Source organism: Photinus pyralis, unplaced genomic scaffold (genome assembly GCF_008802855.1).
Source record: "Photinus pyralis isolate 1611_PpyrPB1 unplaced genomic scaffold, Ppyr1.3 Ppyr1.4_LG6, whole genome shotgun sequence".
In the NCBI taxonomy this organism is placed as follows: Eukaryota; Metazoa; Arthropoda; class Insecta; order Coleoptera; family Lampyridae; genus Photinus; species Photinus pyralis.
Window position 1 is genome coordinate 11,217,254 of NW_022170663.1, and position 23,496 is coordinate 11,240,749.

The following is a 23,496-nucleotide window of genomic DNA, read 5'->3' on the forward strand; positions in this document are numbered from 1 at the left end:
TTAAAAGTCTCAACGAGAGGAACCGTTTATTGCTAACAACCGCGTTTCTTTTTCCCACTTCTGTCGAAACTTGGGCTCCAATATCACAATATTACGCAATCTAATGGTCACGCCGAGTCCAATGTTAAGATAATCAAAAATTTAATACTTAAATGCCCCCAAAAAAAAAGAAACAAGAAGAAACCGGATTTTTCTTCGGTTACTGAAAGGAGGAGATGGGATGGATCCAAGTTATCATTTATAATTGATTGAATGTTAATGATCAAGGTCTCAATAAACCATATTTGTATTGTTTAAACGCCGGATTTATACAACTTACCAACATTGGAACTACACAGGAAGGAGGTAACAAATATCGTTAAAGAACAAGTCAGGTGTCAGTAGGTTATTTCATCTGGTGACAGATGCGTTGTGCCTTCCTCTTAACGCCCATGATCAACATCTTGCTGGAGTCCATGTTTCTTCCGAAAATAGCGAACGTGGTTCAATTATCTTATGTTAGGTTCAAAATTGGCAACGTCATCTTGGGTAATGCTGTTATAATTGTTATAATTAATTGAATGTTAACGATCAAGTTCTGAATGAACTATATTTGTATTGTTTAAACGGATATAACTTACTAAAAATATTCAGAGGAAAAACAACAAACGGTCAAGAACAGCGAGCGAAAAGATCAAAGAACTATACCAGTAGCTAAGCCAATCACAATAAGAATACTAAGATGGCTACCACAAAGAATGCCGAACAAGACGTTGTGCTAATATTAAATAGTTCACTTTATATTATATAGACAGCTTTGATTAATTAATGTCATATTTTTTATTTGATTAAAGTTTGATGGTAAATTTATTACAATTTAATCAAATAAAATAAAATGGAAAAGCTCTTTAAACCAGACAAGTTTTCTTCAAACCCTGATAGTCCTACGGCTCAACAAGAATGGCTTCATTGGATTCGACTATTCGAAAACTTCACTGAAAAATCCGAATATGTAGTGAAAGACGAAGATCAGTTGCAGGTACTGTCAAATTTTTTATCTTCTAACGTATTTGAATACATTAACGATTGTAAAACATACCAAGCCGCTATAGATATTCTTAAAGCCCTTTATGTGAAACCGAAAAACTTGATTTATGCTAGACATCAACTTGCAACTCGAAAACAACTCTCAACAGAATCAATTGATCAGTATTTGACTGCTCTCAAGTCGTTAGCCAAGGAATGCCATTTTAAGGCGGTATCTGCTGAACAAAACAAACAAGATTACATTCGAGACGCCTTTATTGCAGGTTTATTTTCATCTAACATACGACAGAGACTTTTAGAGAACAAGTCCCTTGAACTAGATGAAGCAGAAGAAAATGCTCGATCAATTGAAAGAGCAATTAAAAATTCAGAAACGTACACAAGTACATCAAATTCTGATGGAATATCTAATAACCAATGTTATTCAACACGTTCTGGAACTACTTACAAATGTTACTTTTGCGGAAGATCTCGTCACCCGCGCTCTGTTTGCCCAGCTCGTGATTTTATCTGTACGAACTGTACTAAAGCTGGACATTATCCAAAAGTATGCCTTTCCAAGAAGACTAATAGAACTGTTAAAACTTCTGCAGCTCTTAATGATTCAATTGAACCCAAATCATCTTTGGAAGAAACATTCATTGCAAGTATTGTTGGGGCTAGTTCCTTATCAACTCTATCTAAAGCTACTATAGTAGCAAACATTAATGGAAAAATAGCACAATGCCTAATTGACACTGGTAGCTCCAACAGTTATATCAATGAGAAATTTACAATTATTAATGGGTTTGAAATTTTCCCTGAAGGTACAATTACAGTATCCATGGCATCTACCTCATTGTCATCTTGTGTAAGAGGATGTGTTAAAATAGATCTGAAAATATTAGATCACATGTATATAAACACCAAATTATTAGTCTTACCAAACTTATGTGCTGATATTATTGTGGGCCATGATATCTTAAAATCGCATTCGCGACTTGATGTTAATTTTGGTGGTCCCAACCCGCCCCTTTCTATATCTAGCGCTACAGTGTCCTCATGTAAATATAGAACCAATTCGAATTTTTTCAAACCTCTCCCCTAATGTGAAACCTATTGCAACAAAGTCACGACGACATTCAGCAGAAGATAATGAATTCATCAGGGAAGAAGTAACCAAGCTCCTTCAAGCCGGAATAATTGAGGAGAGTTCCTCTCCTTGGAGGGCCCAAGTCATAGTTACTAAAAATGCTAATCATAAAAAACGCATGGTCATAGATTATTCAAATACTATAAACAAATTCACCGAATTAGATGCTTACCCAGCACCATGTGTGGAAGAGGTGATCTCGGAAGTAGCCAAATATAGTCATTTTAGCACAATAGACCTTGAGTCGGCCTACCATCAAGTTCCCATTTGTTCTGATGAACGACCGTTTAAGGCATTCGAAGCTTGCGGGAGACTGTATCAATTTACAAGACTTCCTTTTGGTGTCACTAACGGGGTACCGGCAATCCAAAAATTTATTGATAAAATAGTCGACACTGAAAAATGTTGCGGGGTTCATTGACGACATTACGATTGGCGGACGCAGTAAAGCTGAACACGACGAAAATCTTAATAAATTCCTTGAAGTAACAAAGAAATACAATATCAAATTAAACGAGAAGAAGAATAAATTTTCTACTACTTCCATTAAACTGTTAGGACATCTTATAAGTGAAGGTTCGATCAAACCGGACCCCGATCGTTTGAAGCCTTTGCTGGAAATTTATCCGCCTAGTGATAACAGATCTTTACAGAGAATAGTCGGTATGTTTGCTTAATACTCGAAATGGATTCCACGATTCTCTGAAAAGATTCGACCTCTGATGAATAGCAAATCGTTTCCTTTATCAAAAGAAGCCACATCAGCTTTTTCAAAATTTAAGAGAGACATTGCCAACTCTTTACTCGTATGTGTGGACCCGCAATTTCCTCTAGTTGTCGAAACAGATGCTTCAGATGTTGCTATCTCTGCAGCTCTCACACAAAACGGACGTTCTGTCGCTTTCTTTACTAGAACCCTTACCGAAAGTGAAAAGTAGTACCCTACAATAGAAAAAGAAGCTACTGCTATTATTGAGAGTATTAGAATGTGGAGACTTTTTTTGTGCAATCGACATTTCAAACTTATTACTGATCAGGAAGCGTTGTCGTTTATGTTCAATTTGCAACATACAAGTAAAATCAAAAACGATAAAATTCAGCGATGGATATTAGAGATGTCTTGTTATAGCTTTGATATCTCATATCGTCCTGGTTCTCTCAACAAAGTAGCTGACGCGTTATCGAGGATTTGTGGAGCTACAAATCACGATGAATTGTATAACTTACACAAATCTCTGTGTCATCTAGGAGTTACCAGAATGTATCACTGGATCAAATCAAAGAATCTACCTTTTTCTTTAGAAAAAATTAAACAAATCACTTCTGCATGTCCCGTTTGCGCAGAATTGAAACCTCGATTCTATAAATGTCAAGAAAATCATCTGATTAAAGCTACAAGACTATACGAAAGGCTCAATGTAGATTTTAAAGGACCAGTCCCTTCTAACGAATACGTATATTTTGACTATTGTTGACGAATATACAAGATTTCCTTTTGCCTACACCTGTCGGGATATGACCTCTGCTACAATTAAAACAAACCTTTACCATCTTTTCTCCATATTCGGGACTCCTGCATATATTCATTCTAACAGAGGAACATCATTTCTCTCGAAAGATCTCATTAACTATCTCCATACACAAGGCATCGCTACGAGTTCGTCTACTCCATATAACCCTCAGAGCAACGGACTTGTCGAATGGTATAATGGAATTTTATGGAAAACCATGTCTTTGGCTATGAAGAATAAGGGATGAGAGACTTCGCGATGGGAAGAAGTTTTGCCAGAATCATTACTTTCCCTTTTATGTACATCTATAAATTGCACTCCTCACGAAAGGATGTTCTTCCATGCAGGTCGTTCGACAAATGGAATAGCTATACCTTCTTGGTTAGCAAATCCAGGAAAGGTTCTAATGAAAAGTCATGTACGAACTTCCAAGTACAGTCCATTGGTCGAAGAAGTGGATCTGCAAATTCAGAATATGCTTTAATCCGACGGGCAAATGGGAAGGAAGTTACGGTTTCTTTAAAACATTTGGCTCCAACAGGGGACAGTTCAATTTTTGGTCGCGAAGAATCTACAGGTCAAGATCACAGTTTTGAATCTGATCCAGCTGTTCCTCATGTATCAGAAGTTCCTGTCATTGAATCCAATTCCTTCCCCAACCCAGTATTAACAGAAGAACAAAGAAGATCGCAACGAGAAAGAAAACTACCGTTGTATATACAAGACTACGTTTCAAAATAACGAGGGGAAAATGTGCTAATATTAAATGGTTCACTTTATATTATATAGACAGCTTTGATTAATTAATGTCATATTTTTTATTTGATTAAAGCCTAAAGTTTGATGGTAGATTTATTACAGACGTCAAGAAGCTAGGGATAAGTAGATGGAAAGTAGAAGCGGCTAACAAGAAACATGGGGAAAAATAACCCAATAAGCAATGGGGCTTCTAGGCTTGGACTGGAATGCATGTGCTGGTGTGAAACACTCTCCTGTAGAGGAGGCGAAAAGACTACATTGTTTCTGAGTGTCCTCGTCTTAATAAGGGTGTACTACATATTGGCCGAACATGCCCCCTGCAGGTGCCCTCAAAGTTTACCTCAAGCGTGGGGCGGACTACGTATAAGTTCACCCTCTCCCAAAATCCTGAAACCAGACGGACGTTATCGAATGCCATCAACATCTTTATTGTGTGTCGAATTGTTGGATAGGTGTAAGATGCGATGCCTAGCATAAGGGGCCGATGGGACTGTCATTCTCCAAGCGTTTATAATGAAATCGCAAGAGGTATAAACCTGGAACGCCCAAAGGACGTTGACATTTTATAAAATTGTCTTAATTAAAATTCGAGTCATTTTCGCGGATGATACACGCAAAAATTTCAAATAACGAGAACAATTCCGAGAATAAAGATGAAGCAACCGCTAACGGTGTAGTTAATGATAAGAGCACTAACGTATTTTAAACTATAAAATAGCGCCGAATAAAATTAAAAAAATAATTCAAAGTCCTGCAAGGTACGTTGCGCGTGCGCTAGTGTTCAATGGACGGTTTTACCGGTGTGTACTCGTTCTTGTCGAAGGAGATGGTCACAAAATTTTATCTCTCGTATTTTTGGTACGGTGAAGTTTTATTTAAAAATTCGCGTGTGACAGTGTCAATACGGAATGTGCTTTAGGAATTAAATGAATGATGTAAGAAGGAAATTACTCATAGGATACCGTGTTATGTTTTTAAACTAAGTACATAATTATTAGTAAGTGAATTTTCTTATTATTGGAAGTAGACTTAAGATTTAGTTTACACTGTGATCAAAACCTAATTTTTTACTCTAATCGTTCAATTTTAATTTTCGTTTATCCAAATTCTAACCTAGAAAAATTTGCAATAGTCCAATTATCGGCAATGCAGCTGTTTTTTTTTCGAAAAGTCGTATTATCATAACACGATACGCGTGCTCCTGATAGTACAACTGCACGCCTGACGGCCCGGCTGCTTTCATTAAACAGGTTTTTCTTATATCATTTTCAGATGTGTTCAAATTCACCGTATCATGAAAGGCTCTCATCTTCCCATTTAAATTTTTAAATGTCACCGTACCCTTTGTAAATTAAAAGATCAATCACCATGCCAGTCGGAAGCGGTAAGATCTCGAGTCGACTTCTTTCACTCCTTCAATCTAGTTTTGTTAGGTTTCGAAAATTCTGCGATGAAGGCGAGTTTCTCATTGTCTTCCCTACAAGCTTCGCCCGATACGCCGGATAAAGGTGTTAAGATAAGAACGTGCAGCAGTCTCAAGAAGAAGAAGCATGGGGAAGAATATTGGAGAAGATCCTGGGGCAGCACTGGCGGCAGCACGGCAAGCGAGCAAAAAGACGATTTTTGGTCTGCCTTGCAAGCTAATTACGACTACATTATGGACAATCAACTTATCGATAACTGCCAGGTGAATACTGTTACTTTTTTTTTACCTAAAGATAGGGGTTAGTTTAACCTTGATAGGATGAATCACTACCACGCGTTACGATTTGCATCTACCCCATTTAGATGAATATTTGATATATTAGTCAGACTTGGACGCGTTACATGGTCAAGATCGGCATTTTTGCATTATTACATTGAAAGTTATCGGCGGTCTTTCCGCTTTGACATTTTCCGTAATTCCCCCGGGGTAGTGAAAGCATAGAGCGCCGAACTTTGAATTTAAGGTGAACCACCACTTATCGAATTGTGAATACAACAGTCAATTTTACTCGTAAACTGTCTACATATTCCTGGAATGTATTTTAATAACCCTGCACCAAGATTCCTGACATTCCTTTGACATACCGGTGCGAGTAAACCGCCCGAGAAATATTGTTTCACGATCATGACACAGAAAACACGGACCTGAATCAAAATACGATTCATTCAATCATCGTCCTGTCCTTTTTACCTGAGAGTAATAGATCTTTTTCTTTATTTAAACGTGCGAGGGACACTAACTTCCACTTGTGAAATACTCTGAGGCCAAGGGCCTTTTATACCTTCTTACATAAAAGAAACTATATAAGGATTCATTATTAAGAAGCGAGAGTGTTTAGGCTGAAAAGTCGCACCTTCGGTTTTTTCGTTTTTTTTTTTAAATTCGGGTGAGCTAGACGAGTCCATCCCGAATAAAGCGGGAATAACCACAAACACTCATTTTGTATATTATATAAAGTTATGTGTGCACTAATTTCATTATAAAACGTCTTAATTCACTATCTATACACCCAATATGTCAATGTGACAAGACGACTTTTGACAAAGATATCAATCGGGGTTTAGCATTAGTGATGTTTAAAAGTTGAATTACGTGCGCCAATTTAAGTTCGAAGATAATAATATAATTAGCATTATTCCTCTTTAATTTTTCACTTTGATTATTTCCGTATTATAGTCCAGGCTAAATAGCTCTAAAATGATTTATTTTCAAAAAAAATTAGTTACCGGGCGAAACCGGGTTTTTCAGGCAGGTGAAATGAATAGAAATTGGGAACAAAATAATTAAAACAGCTGAATTTTTCCGCGAGTGAAATCACGGGGGTTGGAACCACCCGGAAAGTGGTATTTTGCAAGTAATGTTAAAAAAGTTATAGAGATTAAAAAAATGAGCAACTTTTGTATGTGCAGTATTTTCACATAACCTCCAATTTTCCTAGAAAAACCGGAAAAAACTGTTTTTTTCGTTTTTAATTCTTATTTTTGCGAAAAAATGTCGTAGGGGTTTGAAATTTGGAGGTAACATAGCCTGTTTTATGATAAAACAGAAGATAATTGTTTGGGCCCATAAAGTTGAACCGTTTCCAAGATCTCACGATTTCTGTAAAAAATCACCTCATCTATTTTTTTCATCGTACAGAGGTGCGCAGGGTAGCAAAATTTTCGTAACGACTTACATTTTAATAATCAAAAATAAAAAATATTCCAATACAAAAATTTAAAGAAAAGCGCCAAAAACGGGGGGAACAGTTTTAAGATACACCGTTTTTGACAGTAGGTAAATAGGCTTTTTTGCAAATAAATTAACGTGTTGGATCCGCGCTAATAAAAAGTTTTGGAAATCTGTCTTCTCTCTCCTCTTTAATGTTGCTAAAATATTTTCTTTTGTTTCCCAGTGCCCAACTGCCTTAATTAAAACATCTTTATTATTACTTTTTTCTGCGCATTTTTACTGCAATAAAAGCAATTCGAAGTAAAATCGAATTCTTTTGCTTCCTGAACAATATGTTTTTGTTCACTAACTCTTCTTCCTGCCTGTTTTACAGCTGATGGGATTAAGCTGGGCCTGTTGATCGTTAATTTACAGGAATTATGAATAAAATCCTCATAAAGTTTATTTCTGCAGGTTTGACATCTCAAATCATTTGCTTTTGGCCGGTAAAACCAACGTTCTTATTGCAGATTTTGCAAGCAACAGGCCCAACGCAATTGCATCAGCTATAAAACAAGCAGGAAGAAGAGTCAGTGAACAAAAATAAATTGTTCAAGAATCAGGAAGCAAGATACATAATTCGATTTTATTTCGAATTGCTTTTATTGCGGTAAAAATGCAGAAAAAAGAAATAATAAAGATGTTTTAACTAAAACAGTTGAGCATAAGATAACAAAAGAGAATATTTAGGCAAATATTAAAGAGAAGGAAGAAGATAGATTTCGAAAAAATCTTTATTAACACATCTGTTGCGTCCCACTGTAATTTAATTTTCCTTAGCATTTCGTTTTGTCCTATTTTCCACTTTACTTCGTTACCCTCCGTTTTCCCTTTCCAACTTACTTAAAAGCAAACAGCGCGGAACAACATCCAACATGTAGATTTATCATGTCAAAAACAGTGTATATCTCAAAACTGTTTTTCCGGTTTTTGGCGATGTTCTCGAATTTTTGCTATAGGAATACTATTTTTTTATTTTTGTTTATTAAAATATAAGTCTTCCCGAAAATTTTGCTACCCCGCGCACCTCTGTACGATAAAAAAAATAGATTTTTCATCCCCTTGAAAAAGAGGTGATTTTTTACAGAAATCGTGAGATCTTGGAAACGGTTCAATTTTATGGGCCCAAACAATTATCTTCTGTTTTATCATAAAATAGGCTATGTTACCTCCAAATTTCAAACCCCTACGACATTTTTTCGCAAAAATAAGAATTAAAAACGAAAAAACAGTTTTTCCGGGTTTTCTAGGAAAATTGGAGGTTATGTGAAAATACTGCAGATACAAAAGTTGCTCATTTAATCTCTATAACTTTTACATTTAACATTTTCGTCTAAAATCAATAGTTTAACCACAATTTGCAAAATACCACTTTCCACCCCTTTCAACCCCTGTGATTTCACCCGCGGAAAAATTCAGCTGTTTTAATTATTTTTTCCCCAATTCTATTCATTCCACCTGCTTGAAAACCCCGGTTTCACCCGGTAACTAATTTTTTTCATACAAAAATATTATATAGCCTGGACTATTATGATTTTATTTCGTTCCTATATTTTACCTTAATACCCATGATGTAAACTTAGTTTTCTTCTCTTTCGTACAAGGTTGAGTGCAAGAGTGAAGATTAGTGCTTCTAAACTACTGAACTTCGCCTTGGAATTCCTCCTACAACAGTAGGTACTATTACGATACGCCATTACTTATTGGTTGATGTGTATTCTTACTGTGTAGTAGAATGAAGATGCTATTATTATTAATGATCCTCGAGATCGTATAATTTTGTATTGCTGTTTGTATGTCCGTCTGTCTGTCCGTCTATTTGACCGTCTGTCTGTCCGCCCGTCTGTCTGTCAGTGTGGACGAGAACTTCCGACTTTGTGGTTCAATGGTAGAGCGTTGAGCTATAAAGTCAGAGGTCGGGTGTTTGAACCTGGACTGAGTTAAGAAATTTTCATCTGTGACAGAGAGGGGAATTACCTTAGACCAGTTTCTCTAAAAAGCATTATGCGGGTCACTCCGTAATTGGGCGCAAGCTTGTTGAGGGCCCAGAACAAGAGAGGGATAATAAATAAATAAACTTTGTGTAGAAACGTCCGATCGCTTTGTAAATTGATACACATGTTCTTCAGGATATAAGAAAGGTCGCTATTATTTTTCGGCTACGTAAACTACCGGGCCAAAAAGTTACAGCCCAAAAACTGCCCAAACCTACAAAAAAAGGGTTTCTTTTTTAGTTCTTGTTACAAAGAGCATATGAATGTCTGGTTTTCTGTGTTAACTATGCATCAGACGAATAAAAAGAAATTGCGCATGCTCAACCCAACTTTTGTATTTGCGTAATCCCAATTTTGTTATTTGTTAAGCTATTTAAATGAAATTTTGTATGTAGGCACCTCGTATAAAAGGCCATTATAGAATATCGCAGTATATAATACGGAATACCAGTGATTACCCACTGATTTTTACCCATGCAAAGTTAGCAGCCAAAATGTCGAAAATCAACGACCGACCAGTATAGTACCGTTTACCACAAAAAACAAATTTGCTCATACACTTTCGCACAGCAGCCATTTTATACCACCTGAACTAAAATTTATTTTAGATCCCTCCCTTAGGACCAATACAAAGCTTGACAATGATATGATTGACAATTTTTTTTGCAGATACTAGGGTTACATGCGAATTGACCCGTAGATCTTAGAATGTGAAACCTTTTTTTAAGGGCTCTATATGATTTTTGTTATACGTTGCTGTTTACATTTCACTCTGTCTGAAGCGCGGTAACTGGTGCACAATTTTTTGCAGATACATGCGAATTGAATCTGTAGATGTTAGATTGTGAAACCTTTTTGTAAGGGTTCTATATGAATTTTTAGCGTAACACAACGAAGTTCTGATTTCTACGAAATTTGGTATTTGAGGGGTTCTGAACATGAAAATCACGAATGTGAAATTAGGTTTTTAAAAATTCGAAAAAAACCCACCGCAATTCTTGGCCGAAAAACGAAAAGTCCACGATTTTTGTTGTGTAGGTACTTAATGAATACTGAGTTCAAGAACAGTTTTTAAAAATCACTTTTCCTTTTTAAAAAACTGTTCGACAATTTTGTTCTTAACTCAGCATTTACACAACAGAAATCGTGGGATTTTCTCGGTTTTCGTTGCCAAGAATTGCAGTGGGATTTTTTTTAATTTCAAAAAGTAATTTTAGATTCGTGATTTTAATGTTCACAAACTCCAGACACCAAATTTCGTCGAATTTGTTTTCGCACCCTCATCTAGTGGTAAGAAGTTTGAAAGTTTTGTTGCAAAATCGAAAAGGGCACAGGTATCCTACAACCTATTCAAAGATGTGCTGGTAGCACTCTTATGGTTGCCGAGAAAAAAATTAGAGAAGTACAAATTTTACCACTTTTTTAAGGGTGATTCTCAAACGAAAGACGTTGGACCCTCGATTTAATTGAAAAAAGTTGTGCAAACGCGATCCATTTCTTGTCGTGCAGTGTTTTCAGTTCGTTTTGTAAGTTGACATCGAGGGGTTGGTCACGGGAGAAAGATTTCCTTCATTACCTAAAAATTGCGACCATTTACCTTAATTTCCTCAACATTTCTACTTAGCATTGCTTTAAATTTCTCCAAATTTACACAAAATTTCTCCGAATGAACGTGAAATTAGTAACCTTACTTCCCTATAGAAATCTTTTATTTCCTTAAAATTTCCTCTAGATTTCCCTATTAATAATAATAATATATATATTCATCCTGACCCTGTAAGACAAACAAAGTGTATAGGACAAGTCAATTAAACACAAAAGACAAACATTTGACATTTAACATTTAACTGATGAAATCTTCCACAGAATAAAATAAATTTGCCAACAGGAAGATTTTGAGTTGCCGTGTGAAGGTATATATTCTTGATTTTGGACGGGAGTTTATTGAACATTTTTGCCCCTATTATATGTGGGCTGGCTTTGTTAATATTTGTTCTTGCAAACGGTATCCTGAGGTTACTTGTAGCTCTCGTTTCGTGTTCGTGTATGTCACAGTTTCGTTTAAGGTTGTCTTTACGCAGGAATACAAATTTGCACACCTCGAGTATATAGAGGCACGGTAGCGGTAAAATCCGTAGCAGGGTGAAAAGTGGTTTGCATGACTGTAGACTTTTTGCTCCGCACATGCATCTAATGATACGTTTTTGGGTGGTGAAGACTTGTTTCATTGAAGAAGAAGAGCCCCATAGGCATAGTCCATATCTTAGCCTCGATTCGATGCAGGCATAGTAGAACATTCGCAGTTGCTTGATATCAAGGTAGCAGCGTAGGTAGCGTACTTGGTAGCACATGCGATTTAATGTAACTATTAGGTTGTTATTGTGTGGTTTCCAACTTAACGTCTCATCTAAGGTGATACCAAGGAATTTGGCTGTAGTTGAGTTTGTCAAGGTGGATCCCGATATTGGTATGGTAAAGTGAGGGAGATTTATGTTTTGATGGTTGTGAAATTGCACCAATTGGGTCTTACTTTGGTTTAAGAAAAGTAGGTTTTCATTAAACCAGTTTGCAATACTTTCGACAGTGTCTGTACATTTCGCAATTAATTCCCTCCCTTCTCGGTGGGACACCACAGCGGTTGTGTCGTCGGCATATAAGGTGAGTGTCGCATAGTCATTCACGTTGTTCACGACATCGTTAGTGAACAACGTGAACAGGAGCGGTGCTAAGATGCTGCCTTGGGGAGTACCAGCATTTAGTTCTATGACATCAGAAGAGGCAGTAACGGTACTACCATTGTATCTGTGGGGCAAAGAGACGTACTGCTTTCTGTTCCTTAGGAAGTTTTCCAGCCACTTTAGAGCGTTTCCTCTTATACCGTAACACGATAATATCTCTTATTTCCTCAAAATTTTCTAATATTTCCCCAGTATTTCCTCTAATTTCGCCCTACATATTTCCCAGTAGTTTTCTCGAAATTTCCCATATGAGGGAGAAGAATCTTCCTCGTAGTTCACCCCTTCGGTCTCATACCCGAGTACATCGGTCTAGGACACTGCGCCGAATGCCCGCAACGCCGACAGGATATTTGGATGATCCACATCGCCGACTAGGGACACTCCGCCGACGAACACTACGCCACATTTTAGATATATTTCTAAAATTTCCTACACATTTCCATCACTGAATTCTTAATTTCTCTAAACTATATCGTTTTTACATTTTTTAAAATTTTCTACACGTGTCAGAAACATTTTCAAAATTCCTGTAGTTTGGCACGAATTTCCAATGTTTATGGAACGTTTACAATATTTCCGAAGCATTTTTGAGACATTTTCTAAAAACATTCGGGAAACATTTTTAAATTTGTCTGCACTTTTTCATCATTTCTATAAAATCCTACAAACTTTCCTACAGAAATATTTCCAAACTTAAAACAAAAACACTGTAGCAACCGAGTTAGCAACATTTCTGCAATGTTAATAATTTATTGATTTGCTCTCGCTTACCGCAATTTACAGTATAGACCCTGTCAATAAAAATGCACTAAACAATGATAATCAAAATAATTGAAGTTGTCTTACGTCTTTATATTGCTTTGCTTTCAATTTTCCGGAAGTTTAACAGTTGTGGAGGTTTCAGTTCTTTACATTTCATGCTTTGATTCATTTAATAAATTATGGTTTTGTTCAAAAGCACCATAGGAAACGTATTTGAAGTTAGCATTCAGTGTTGTATATACGTTATTGTGCTTACCCGATGCTAGGAAGAGATTGGAGTAGTACGTTGAACGCTAATTTCAAATACATATCAAAGGGCTCGTGGATCCTACGCGAAAAAATACATATGGTGCGTTCTACCTACCCGGGTCAGACTGTATGTGCACGAATAATTCAAATATGTATACGAATACATGATTCCAGTGGCCGGGTGGAAATCATCGCCCAAAAATTATTGACACATTCCTGACATTTCTCAGACCTTTTCAAATAGTGTACTAGTGTACACCGTACACGTCTCCAACATTTTTTAAAGTTACACGTAAAATGTCTACACAATTCTGGTTACATTTCTTAAAAAGACGTTCCAAAATGTTTGCATGTTTTGAAAATTGTCCTTTCCGATTTTCATTTCTGAAGCATTCTGAAACAATTTACAATTTCAGTCGCAAAGTATTCCTAAGGCAAGACGCGCACCGAAGTGATAACCACATGACGTGGCAGTGGCGTGTTGATTTATTATGGAACATCCCTATGCTTCGCACCACTCCGGTATGTCACCTCTGCCACACTACCTTAGTGCGCGTCTTGCCTAAGATTCCAACACGTTTTGCACATTTTTGATTATTTCCAAAATTTCTGACACATTTTTTAAACATTTCTGAAACGTTTTAACGATTTCTTAAGCATTTTCAATAATATGCCTGCAAGCTTAATACATTACTGACACCGATGTGGATGCAATTAATCTAATATAGCGACAAATATATATTTTTAAATTTTTCTTTGCCGCGGTTTCGAACGAGGTAAAATTGAAGATGAAATTTTGTACACGATACAGCCGACAATATGGCGCTCAAAATTGTTTTTTTCAAAAATCCGGCCAGTTATTTTTCGTTTTCGTTTACCTAAATACACGTATCAAAAATTTTAACAAAATCCGTCGCGTCGTTATCTCGAAAAATTGCAAACGTACGTGCGTAAAAGTTGCTTAGAAAGATCTAAGTAAATATCTAGAAAAAAAAATGAAATGAAATAAAACGTTGACATTTGATGAAATTTTGACAGGTCCAAAAAACGGTGATCACAATAGCTACCTACCTAGTTTTTATTCATTTTTTTATTTACGCTAAATTTGAAGTAACTGATATAAGGGATAGTGCGCCTAAATCGATCGGTTTTTAAGTAACTAAGATTTTTCGAGTTTTTTCAGAATTTCACAAAATAAATTGTCTTAATTACTTGCCTATTTATAATGGGACAGTTTTTGTAACATTTTTCGTTTGATAGAATAATTTAGAAAAAATTCTAGTGTCGTAAAACAAAACCCAAAAAATGTGACACTTCATTTTTGGGTGCTGTTTATGTATCATCTTTTCTTATCACCGGTAAGTTTTAGAAATGGCCCTTATGTATCCCTAGCAGATCATTTGGAAACTCATATTTTAAAAAATTATGGAAAATTAGAACTAATGTAGATTTTATTGCAAGACAAGAAAATCTACTTTTTTTGGATATTTGTTGCTGTATTGTTATCGCTAACTTTACACGGGTCTTGGATTACTGAGGAAGTGTTTGTGTATAAACTTTTACCTGTGATTTCCTCCCCGGATTGGCCCATTGAAACAAGCAGAGCTCTTTCATGTCAAGTATTTAAAACGTGAGGAGTTCTTTTACAATATTGTTTACTCACTAATCTCTTACCTTTTAAAATGTGAAATTGAAGCAAGTAACAAATCTTCGTGAAGATTGAATGTGATGCTAAGGAAAAAATAGATTAGTAAACGAGACCAATTTAAATACCTACATTGTTTTGATATTTTTGAATGCGCGTTCATGTTTGAGAAAAGAAAATAATACATGGTCCGGATATGAGCTCGCATGCCGTTTCAGTTTTCATGTACTGCGTGTATGTAACATCCCAGGGCACCCGTCGAATTCGACAGTTTAAATACGCTCGAAAAGTTCTACTAAATAAACGTTTTGAGGACGTGCCTATGATTATTTATTTTGGCCTCCATTGAATCTAATAAGATCTGCCTACGGCGAGCGCGAAACAAATCGTCACGATTTTTGATTTAACCCGTTCACAAATGCATCGTTTCGATTTAGGCATGAAAGTGTGCCGAAATGTCTATTGAAAAGGCTGACGCGTTACATATGTGGAAAATTGTTAATACTTTCAAAATATTAACGATCATTACCTATTGTGTTGTTAGTTACATATTAAATTGGAATTTAGAACCCAATCACCGCTCGGAGCTTTTATAGGAAAGTTATTCAAATTTTCAGCGTAAACGTGTGAACCAAGCAATACTTTCAAACAGTTATTACCTTCCCTACTATCAAAATTTATTTAGATGCGATGAAAATAGAAATGTAATTGTTTGGGCGTTGGCGACTTCCGATCACCTTTTCAAGTTAACTGTTACATAACTCGAAACAATGCCATATACTGCGGTAGTGGAAAGTAAGCTATTAACGTAATGGTGTAGTTTTGTAAGAAATTACCCTTAATTAAAATCGCGGGTATGCTAACTGCATAGCCAACATAAATTTACCGAGGACCGCTTTTTATATTATCTCAGTAAGCATATAAGAGTTTCTAAATTGCGGAAAAAGGAAAAACGTGACAGACAAGCGTTTACTCGGACAATGACGTTACAACGTGTTTGTTTTGTAAAAATAAACAACTTCTGACTCGTCATTTTCGTTTATTTGCAATTACCGCACTCTTTACAATCATAAATAACTTGTAATTATTCTTATTACCTACTTTTCGTTGCCCAAGCTCCATACGTGTGAGGAAAGCGAATTTATTTCAGAAATCACCCACAAATAGCTCTAGAGGGGCAGTAATTAATTTGTTACAGTCAAGAACTATTGGTGTCAAATTGATAATAAACGGAAATGTCATGCATTTGTAAAACTAAAAAGAATATTCATCATTTGACATTCAGCTTTAGAACGTGTTGCATCCATTACAGCGCGTTTAAGCAGAGCTAGGAAAACTCGGCTTGAGTGGCGCAGATCTGCTTTTAAGTATCTATATAGCTCCAAAAAATGGGCAAAAGTCGCTGCACTACAAAAAGGTGTGAAATCCCCCAAAAAATTCGCTTAAACCTGTAAAAATGAGGGATAAACAAAATTTCATAACTTTTTTAGCCCGAAAACTTGACTGAGGTTTTTTATGCCGCATGCTATCTATAAATTTCAAGGGTTGAGATCTCGTTCTTTATACGGATATGGACATAAAAATCGACAAATCGTTAATACCCGTTTTTTCATTGAAAACCATTATTTATATCTAAAAAAAGAAGTAGCTAGTGAAAAACTTTAAAGGCTCTTGATAACCATCGTTTTACGAGGAAAAAGAGTTACATAAACAAGCTCTCCGTAAAAACCAAATAACTAGAATTAAATGGGATGAATGGATCAGGTCCGTAACCAAGACGGAGTAACAGGGGTGGGAAGTATTTTTCTAGGTGGGGCTTAGGTTAAAGGAACCCCTAAATTTTTATTGCTTTACTTTTGTACTTGAACACTTTTTTTATAAGATAAGGGTATTGTTTAATAAGATCAGTAAATGAGCTATACATTTCGTGTACTGTGAGGGCTGTAATATTTGTTGTACTTACGGTCTTTTTTTGCCCATATCCGACTCTTTAAATGCACATAAAAGTGTAGCCCTCCTCTGTTTCGAAAATGACAAGAAAACTCGTTTTTAGTCTTTAACCATGGAATAAGTAATTTATTCCATGCTTTTAGATAACAATCCGTTTATTTTTTGTGGCACTTCAAATATTGTTGTTCCCTGGTTTCGCGCACATAAAAGTCCTCCTTCCAAAAATATAATTTAAAAAAAAGTGAAATTCTTGATAGAACAGCTTTCTACCCTGAATCTGACATCTTATCTAGGCAAAAATGCTTGTTTCAAAAGTATCTTATATAATCCGCTATTTATTATCGTTCTTTTCCGAAACGCGAAATTTACCCTTTATTAAATTAATAATTCTAATTAATAATTAATTTATTCGCCCTTTAATAAAAAATGTGGGCTATTATTTGAAAAACACTTGTATGACTTCACGCCGTTAAAAGCTCATATTAAAAAAAAGTTTTTAACAGTTTTACATCCTTTGTGCCTAATGTACATTGCCAACTTGCGTACTTACATACGTAGCTAAAGACGGGAAATATTTTACTTTAAAAGTTGCTTAAAGTGGTCTAAAACGTCCACATTTGCTCGAGCTAGGAAGCTAATAAATTGCACTTGATAATCTGTACAAACCCTATTTAGTTCACGATTAAAATATATTTGAAGCTTTTTAGCGTAACAGAGTACGGTCGATAGCACTATACAGATTTTCAAAATTTTGGATTGCCATGCTCCCTTTTTAAACAAAAAAGCAATTTTAGAGAACACAACAATAACGGCACGCTAATACAGGGTATCCCACGTCCGAATGGCGGCTTTAATATTTGGAAAGGGAGATATCGGAACATTTTAAAATTTTGACAATACATTAATGTCGATAAAAGGAATCTAAAATATTTTCAAGTTGATGGCACTTTTGATTGTACCCGAACTTGTTTATTTTAAATGAAACGCCCTATACCGGGTGTTACATAAGTGTCTAAAAAAATTGGGTGATAGAGGGGATCAAAACAAGCACTTTTTCCAAATAAACCGAGGGTCCAATGTATTTCGTTTGGGAACCACCCTCAAAAAAGTGGTGAAATTTGTATTTCTTCTTTAATTTGTTAATCAGTGACCATAAGAGTTACAAATACTGGCGTGTGACGTGCCGTCTTTGAATAGGTTTAAGTAGAGTTTTATAACAATAAATAATTTCTACGTAAGCGTTTTTTAGGTTACCTCTCGATGCCCATTAGTCCTTCGCGCCCGGATTTTCTCAAGTTCCCCTTCAAGTTGGTTCAAATTCCTTTCAGTTCCCATCAAGTTTCTCTAAAATTCATTGTTCTTCCTCACGTTTCCTTATGATCCTGATTATATAGTCTATTGCGCTTTATGGATGATTTGACAATGGTTAAATTGCCAGTATTAATGAGGAAGTATGCCTTATGTCTCTCAATTCGGCTCGATTAAAAATAAATGTTTCTTTTTCCGTTTTACACGTTATTATCGTATTTTTCCAACGAACTTGAGTACGATATTGAAACAATTTCCTTTGTCCGCTCGTCTGTTTATGCCGTAACTATTCTACACTTTTTATTGCGTTTTTTTAATGCTTAAATGCCTAAATTTACTTACAAAAAATGTCAGGATTGTTATTTATAGACCAATTTCGATTAGGAAACGTCAAAGTGCATTACTTCGAAGCTCGATAAATTAATTGTATGCGGTTTTCAGACGGTGTTCTAGAAATGAAGAACCAGTTGTCCGTTTTTAATAGTCGGAATGTACCAAATTTTAACAAATGTGGTAATTATTTGTTTACCTACGCGCATGAAAAGGTCACTTTACAGAAATGCTACGTGAAAGAATTTACGCATGTAAATGAACTTTTCCGTAAACTTGGATGGCAGAGATTTAGGCCTCTGTTGCAAAATTGGAACGGCGTCAAAGTGTGTGATTGTTACGTTGTACTTTTTAATTAGAGGTAATTAAAACATCCACGGTTCATCTTAACAATTAAATTTTGAGTACTTCATGTGTTTTAAATGAAAATTAGAAACAACCTGTTCCAAATTGCAACAACACAAGATTTATAGGTACTAATGGTAACAATTTAGCATCCTTAGTAAAGGCGCAGGAATGTAATTAAAAAACGATAATTATAGTAGTTATAGTTAAAAGAGGATAAGATTAATACTTAATAATACGAGAGCTAATCACAGAGTCAAAAGGTTTAATAATCGTGTCTATTTACTACAGTTTAGCATAATTTTCATTGCACGATTTTTTCATAAAGTATACACGTATCTTGTTGCACGATTTGTAAATGTCAGCTGCTCGTTAATAATTTCTGTTTAGAATCTTTCCTTTTAATCGATTAAGCGAAATCGACAAAAACTAATTGGAACAAACTTTGTTTGTCATGGCCGACTCTGTCAATACCGTTTTCTAGGAACAATTCCAAATTTTGTTGTCGTCTCGCTCGAAGGACCATTTAGTTTAGAAAAACCCTTGGTCACCAGAACAAAAGAAGTTACATATTGCTATGTTAAACCGTTGTATCAGAAGTGATCGGATGCAGACAATTTCGACCCATAAATTGTACACTTTAAGACCCTTGTGAAGTTAGCAATAACCCGCCAGCAATAAATTTTGCATATTCTTGGGAAGTAAGCCGCAATAAATATGCAATAATATGCTTATGCGTGCATGTATCCTATTTAGGGGAGTTCGGACACTAATTACAATTACATTACAACCTGTATCTCCCGAAAGCAACATTAAAAGTATCGCAACACTCTCCTGCGTTCCTGGGTCCACAAATATATAATACTCTACCGCAATATATAAAGAGTTCTTGTAACCTGCAGCAATTTAAATGTCAACTTAAAAGTTACTTAAATGAAAATTGTTTTTACTCCATCGCTGAATATTTCAAATTTTGTAATGAAAAGTAGTATGTTGAATTGTCTATTTTATGTATCTATTGTTTGTCATAGTTTATTGTCTCATTAATTGTTTGTCATATACCTATACTTGACGCTTCCTATACAATATCGATAATTGTCAAAAGGAATTATAAATAAATCTAAATCTAAATTATATCAAACTAGCTTTCATAGCACTTTTTCTTATTAATTTTTCCTTTTTTTCCAAAAATCGACCACTCCGAAATTTCTCGGGAAAACACTTTCTCTTATTAATTTTGGTGCGTAGAATCCAAAACAATTCGTACTTTTTCAATCAGACTTCTCAATCAAAAGTTATAGACTAGAAACCAATTTCGAAAGAAAATTCAAAGGGCTGTAACTTTTGAACTAGTAGCCCAATCTTGGAACTGTTTGAAATTATGGATTCTACAGGCCACATTCTATAAGAAAATGTTTTTTCCGGTCGATCTGAGACAATTTTTTTTTCGGGGCTCAAAAAAAGGCAGTGTACAACCTTCCTTTTTTTCCAAAAATCGACCACTCCGAAATTTCTCGGGAAAACGCTCTCTCTTATTAATCGTACTTTTTCGATCAGACTTCTCAATCACTCGTACAAGATTGCGATGCATGTATTTTTACGCATGTTTGTTGGGCATATTTTAGGGAAAAAATCATTTTTCTACTTAACCATGAATCGTACGCCCTCTAGCGACAAACCTAGAAACTTGAAAATAGTTTCCAGGGATTTCTCTTGGCCTCTTTTGTTCACAAAATCTTTTTCCCCAAGTTGTGCTATTAACGGTTCCATAGATATGTGACCTTTATTAACAGGACACCCTGTACATGGGAACGTGACCACAACGCTTGTTACCGGAAAACTGCGAAAGTCGCAAATACACAAACATTTAGGCAAAGTGGGAATGCTCGGCCATTGTCTACAGATCGCGCAATTTGTGCGAAATGGCACATGTATGTGCATGTCGCGAAATCCCTAAAGAGAGGCAGGCAAAGTGTGAACTCGAGCTCCATTTCTGACTTTCCCTGCTGTATTGGTCATTTCGCAAAAAGGCGTAGGGAGTCTGCAAAATGCTGGATTTCGCAGTTTGTTTTCTTTTGCTGCGGAAGGACCAAACCCCCAATTAATGCGGTAAAAAGAAATTTTGACAATCAGATTCTAGATGACCCCTAAAGTTGAGCAAAACCTTCACTTATTCACATTTGGTCGGGAACAAAGCTTTTTTAAATCGTTCAAAATCGAAAAGTGTTTTTCGTATAAACCGCCGGAGAAGTAAAAGGGGGTAGATCCACACACGAACGAACGAAGAGGTGAAAGGTAGAATTTAAGTTATCATGGTCATCAGTCTAAAACTTTGATTCAAGCCTCATCCATTTATTCCCAGCAGTACGTCTTTTAGGTAATTGCAGTGCAGATAACACAAAATCGAATGTTAGATCTAAACAATTAAGACACATAGGTAAACGCTTAGGGCTATTTTAAGATCTGTAAATTTGCCGATTACTTATTGATTGAAAACCACCCTTTTTAATCAAGTGTTGGTAACGGATGGATTGCATGTTAGATATGTAACGAGTGTCTATTGCACAATTGTGAAAATTGATCCAGTTAATATTACAATGCTAACGGGTAATTAAGGTATTACGAAGAAAGTTTGTGTGTGTGTATTATTAACGCAAGGATAATGCGCCAGTAGTATACGCATACATGTTCTGTTCGTACGGATGTTCCTAATTATTACCCTACGCCTTTTCAGTTGTGACAGTTTAACTTATTTATTAGCTTATACTTGATGTATATCCGCTTATCTGTATTATCTATAGTCGTCATCGATATATTTAGAAGTTTGTGGGTTCAAACTGATCATTGTTCGTACAAAATTATCAATTTATTTACAATTTAGTGACGGGGCTGGATTGGACGGCCGGAAACTCCGCGGAAAATTCGAATTTCCTAGCAGTCCAACCAAAAAGAATCACTTTTGAGTGTTCTAGTCATTTAACTTATTTCGGGAATGATGCATTTTCTGCCTTTTTTCTGCAGGAGAGTTAAACTGTCTTCTCCACATTGCTTCGTTTTCTCATATTTAACTTGAAAAGATTGAGACCAAATTCATTCAGGTAAGTTCCCAAAACGCTGTGCAACAAATTCGATCCAGCATTGCTATTTCGGTAAGAGATAATAAGAGAGACAGTTTGTTAAATGGAGGCAAACTGCTGAAAGTGCGGACCTAGATTTATTTTTTCATTTTTGAGTAGGTGTAACTTTTGATCGCCCAAAACTAATGTAAAAACGACTCTTCGAATTTCATGTTTCTGCGTTCAAAAATTAGTGCCGTTTGCAACCCTATTACAACGATTCACTTATAATAGGAAAAACTTTTACTTTTTGGACGTAAATCAACTTTGTAAGGAGCGGATATAGGCGTGCTAAAATTAAGCCGTCAAGGGTCCTTGTGCAAGAAATTTCCTTCATAGGTATATGGAAAAGGTGTTTGCTATTTAGTAGAGCATATTCCGCTGCTAATCAACGATTCAGTAAAAAAACTCAAAGGAATACAAAAAATTTTTTAGGTTTCAGCACGACCGCTCTGTCCATTACTAATGACGGTAAAAATAGGATTGAGTTTTAGACATAAAGTTAAGCTCATCGGTCTTACGGGTAGTGTTTGAGGTAAAACTCCTAAAAGGACGAGTAATAAGTGCCTCAGGGATGTTAAAACTTCCAAAAATATCAATAGTCCAGTATGCGGAGCAGTCAGAAGGGCCGATTCCCGCAAAAGGTGGTGTAAACGACTTTATCATTTTAAATGGCCCATTTGGCTCCAAATAACATGAATTTGAAGAGTGCACGCCAATTTTTTCCCGGCACAACTTTTGGCAGCCAAAAAAACCTCAAAATGTTCGAAGTTTTCTCAGTTTTTCGCTTAAAACTCGAAAACGATTCATATTTTATGAATAACACTTCTTTTTAAAGAAAACACAATTCTGCGTCGATCAAAAGATGAACAAACAAAATCGGTCCAATAGAAAAATTTTTACGGACGATCAAAGAAATCCCTTAAGCCCCCGTCAATTCCTGAACATCCACGGAAATCCCTGAAATCGGATAAAATTCCTTATAAATCCTTTCGAAATCTTCTTAAATTCTTCCCCAGATTTGCTTTTGACACTCCATTCCAATACTTTACTACCGCCGCTTTCATAATAATAATAATAATAATAATAAGGTCTTTATTTGTTTAGACAATTAGAAGGAAAAGAAACATAATTCATTTTAAGGAGGATTAAGGGAGATATAATAGGCGAAGTCTAGCCAAGTCAGGCTACTCTACTTAACCTACGATACTCGTCCTCTAAACATAAATTAAACTGAAATTAAATGACTTAATGGCATAACTAAGCAAAAATGAGAAACAAAAATATATCAATATTTCAACGACCAAACAACTAGCTAAAAGATAAATAAGGAATGAAAGTTAGATCTCAAGTGTGGCTAGGTAGTGATTCACACGCTGCAAATTCAAAAAGTATTGTTTAAGTTTAAATTTGAACTTATTGATATTAAATATCT

At 35.7% G+C, this 23,496-nt stretch overlaps 1 protein-coding gene across 2 annotated transcripts in view; it reads left to right on the forward strand.

Annotated features, from left to right (window-relative positions):
- The first annotated feature begins 5,220 nt into the window (after positions 1-5,220).
- The window catches only part of LOC116173581, a 147,738-nt gene continuing 129,462 nt past the window's right edge, over positions 5,221-23,496 (forward strand). The window contains exons 1-3 of one of the 2 annotated variants that reach the window (XM_031491184.1): positions 5,221-5,363; positions 5,701-5,812; positions 5,862-6,115. In XM_031491184.1, coding sequence (XP_031347044.1) covers positions 5,797-5,812; positions 5,862-6,115 — 270 coding nt within the window. In that variant the 5' untranslated portion in view covers positions 5,221-5,363; positions 5,701-5,796. Of the gene's footprint in view, positions 5,426-5,700; positions 5,813-5,861; positions 6,116-23,496 lie in introns of both variants that reach the window. The other variant, XM_031491183.1, reaches the window with a different exon arrangement.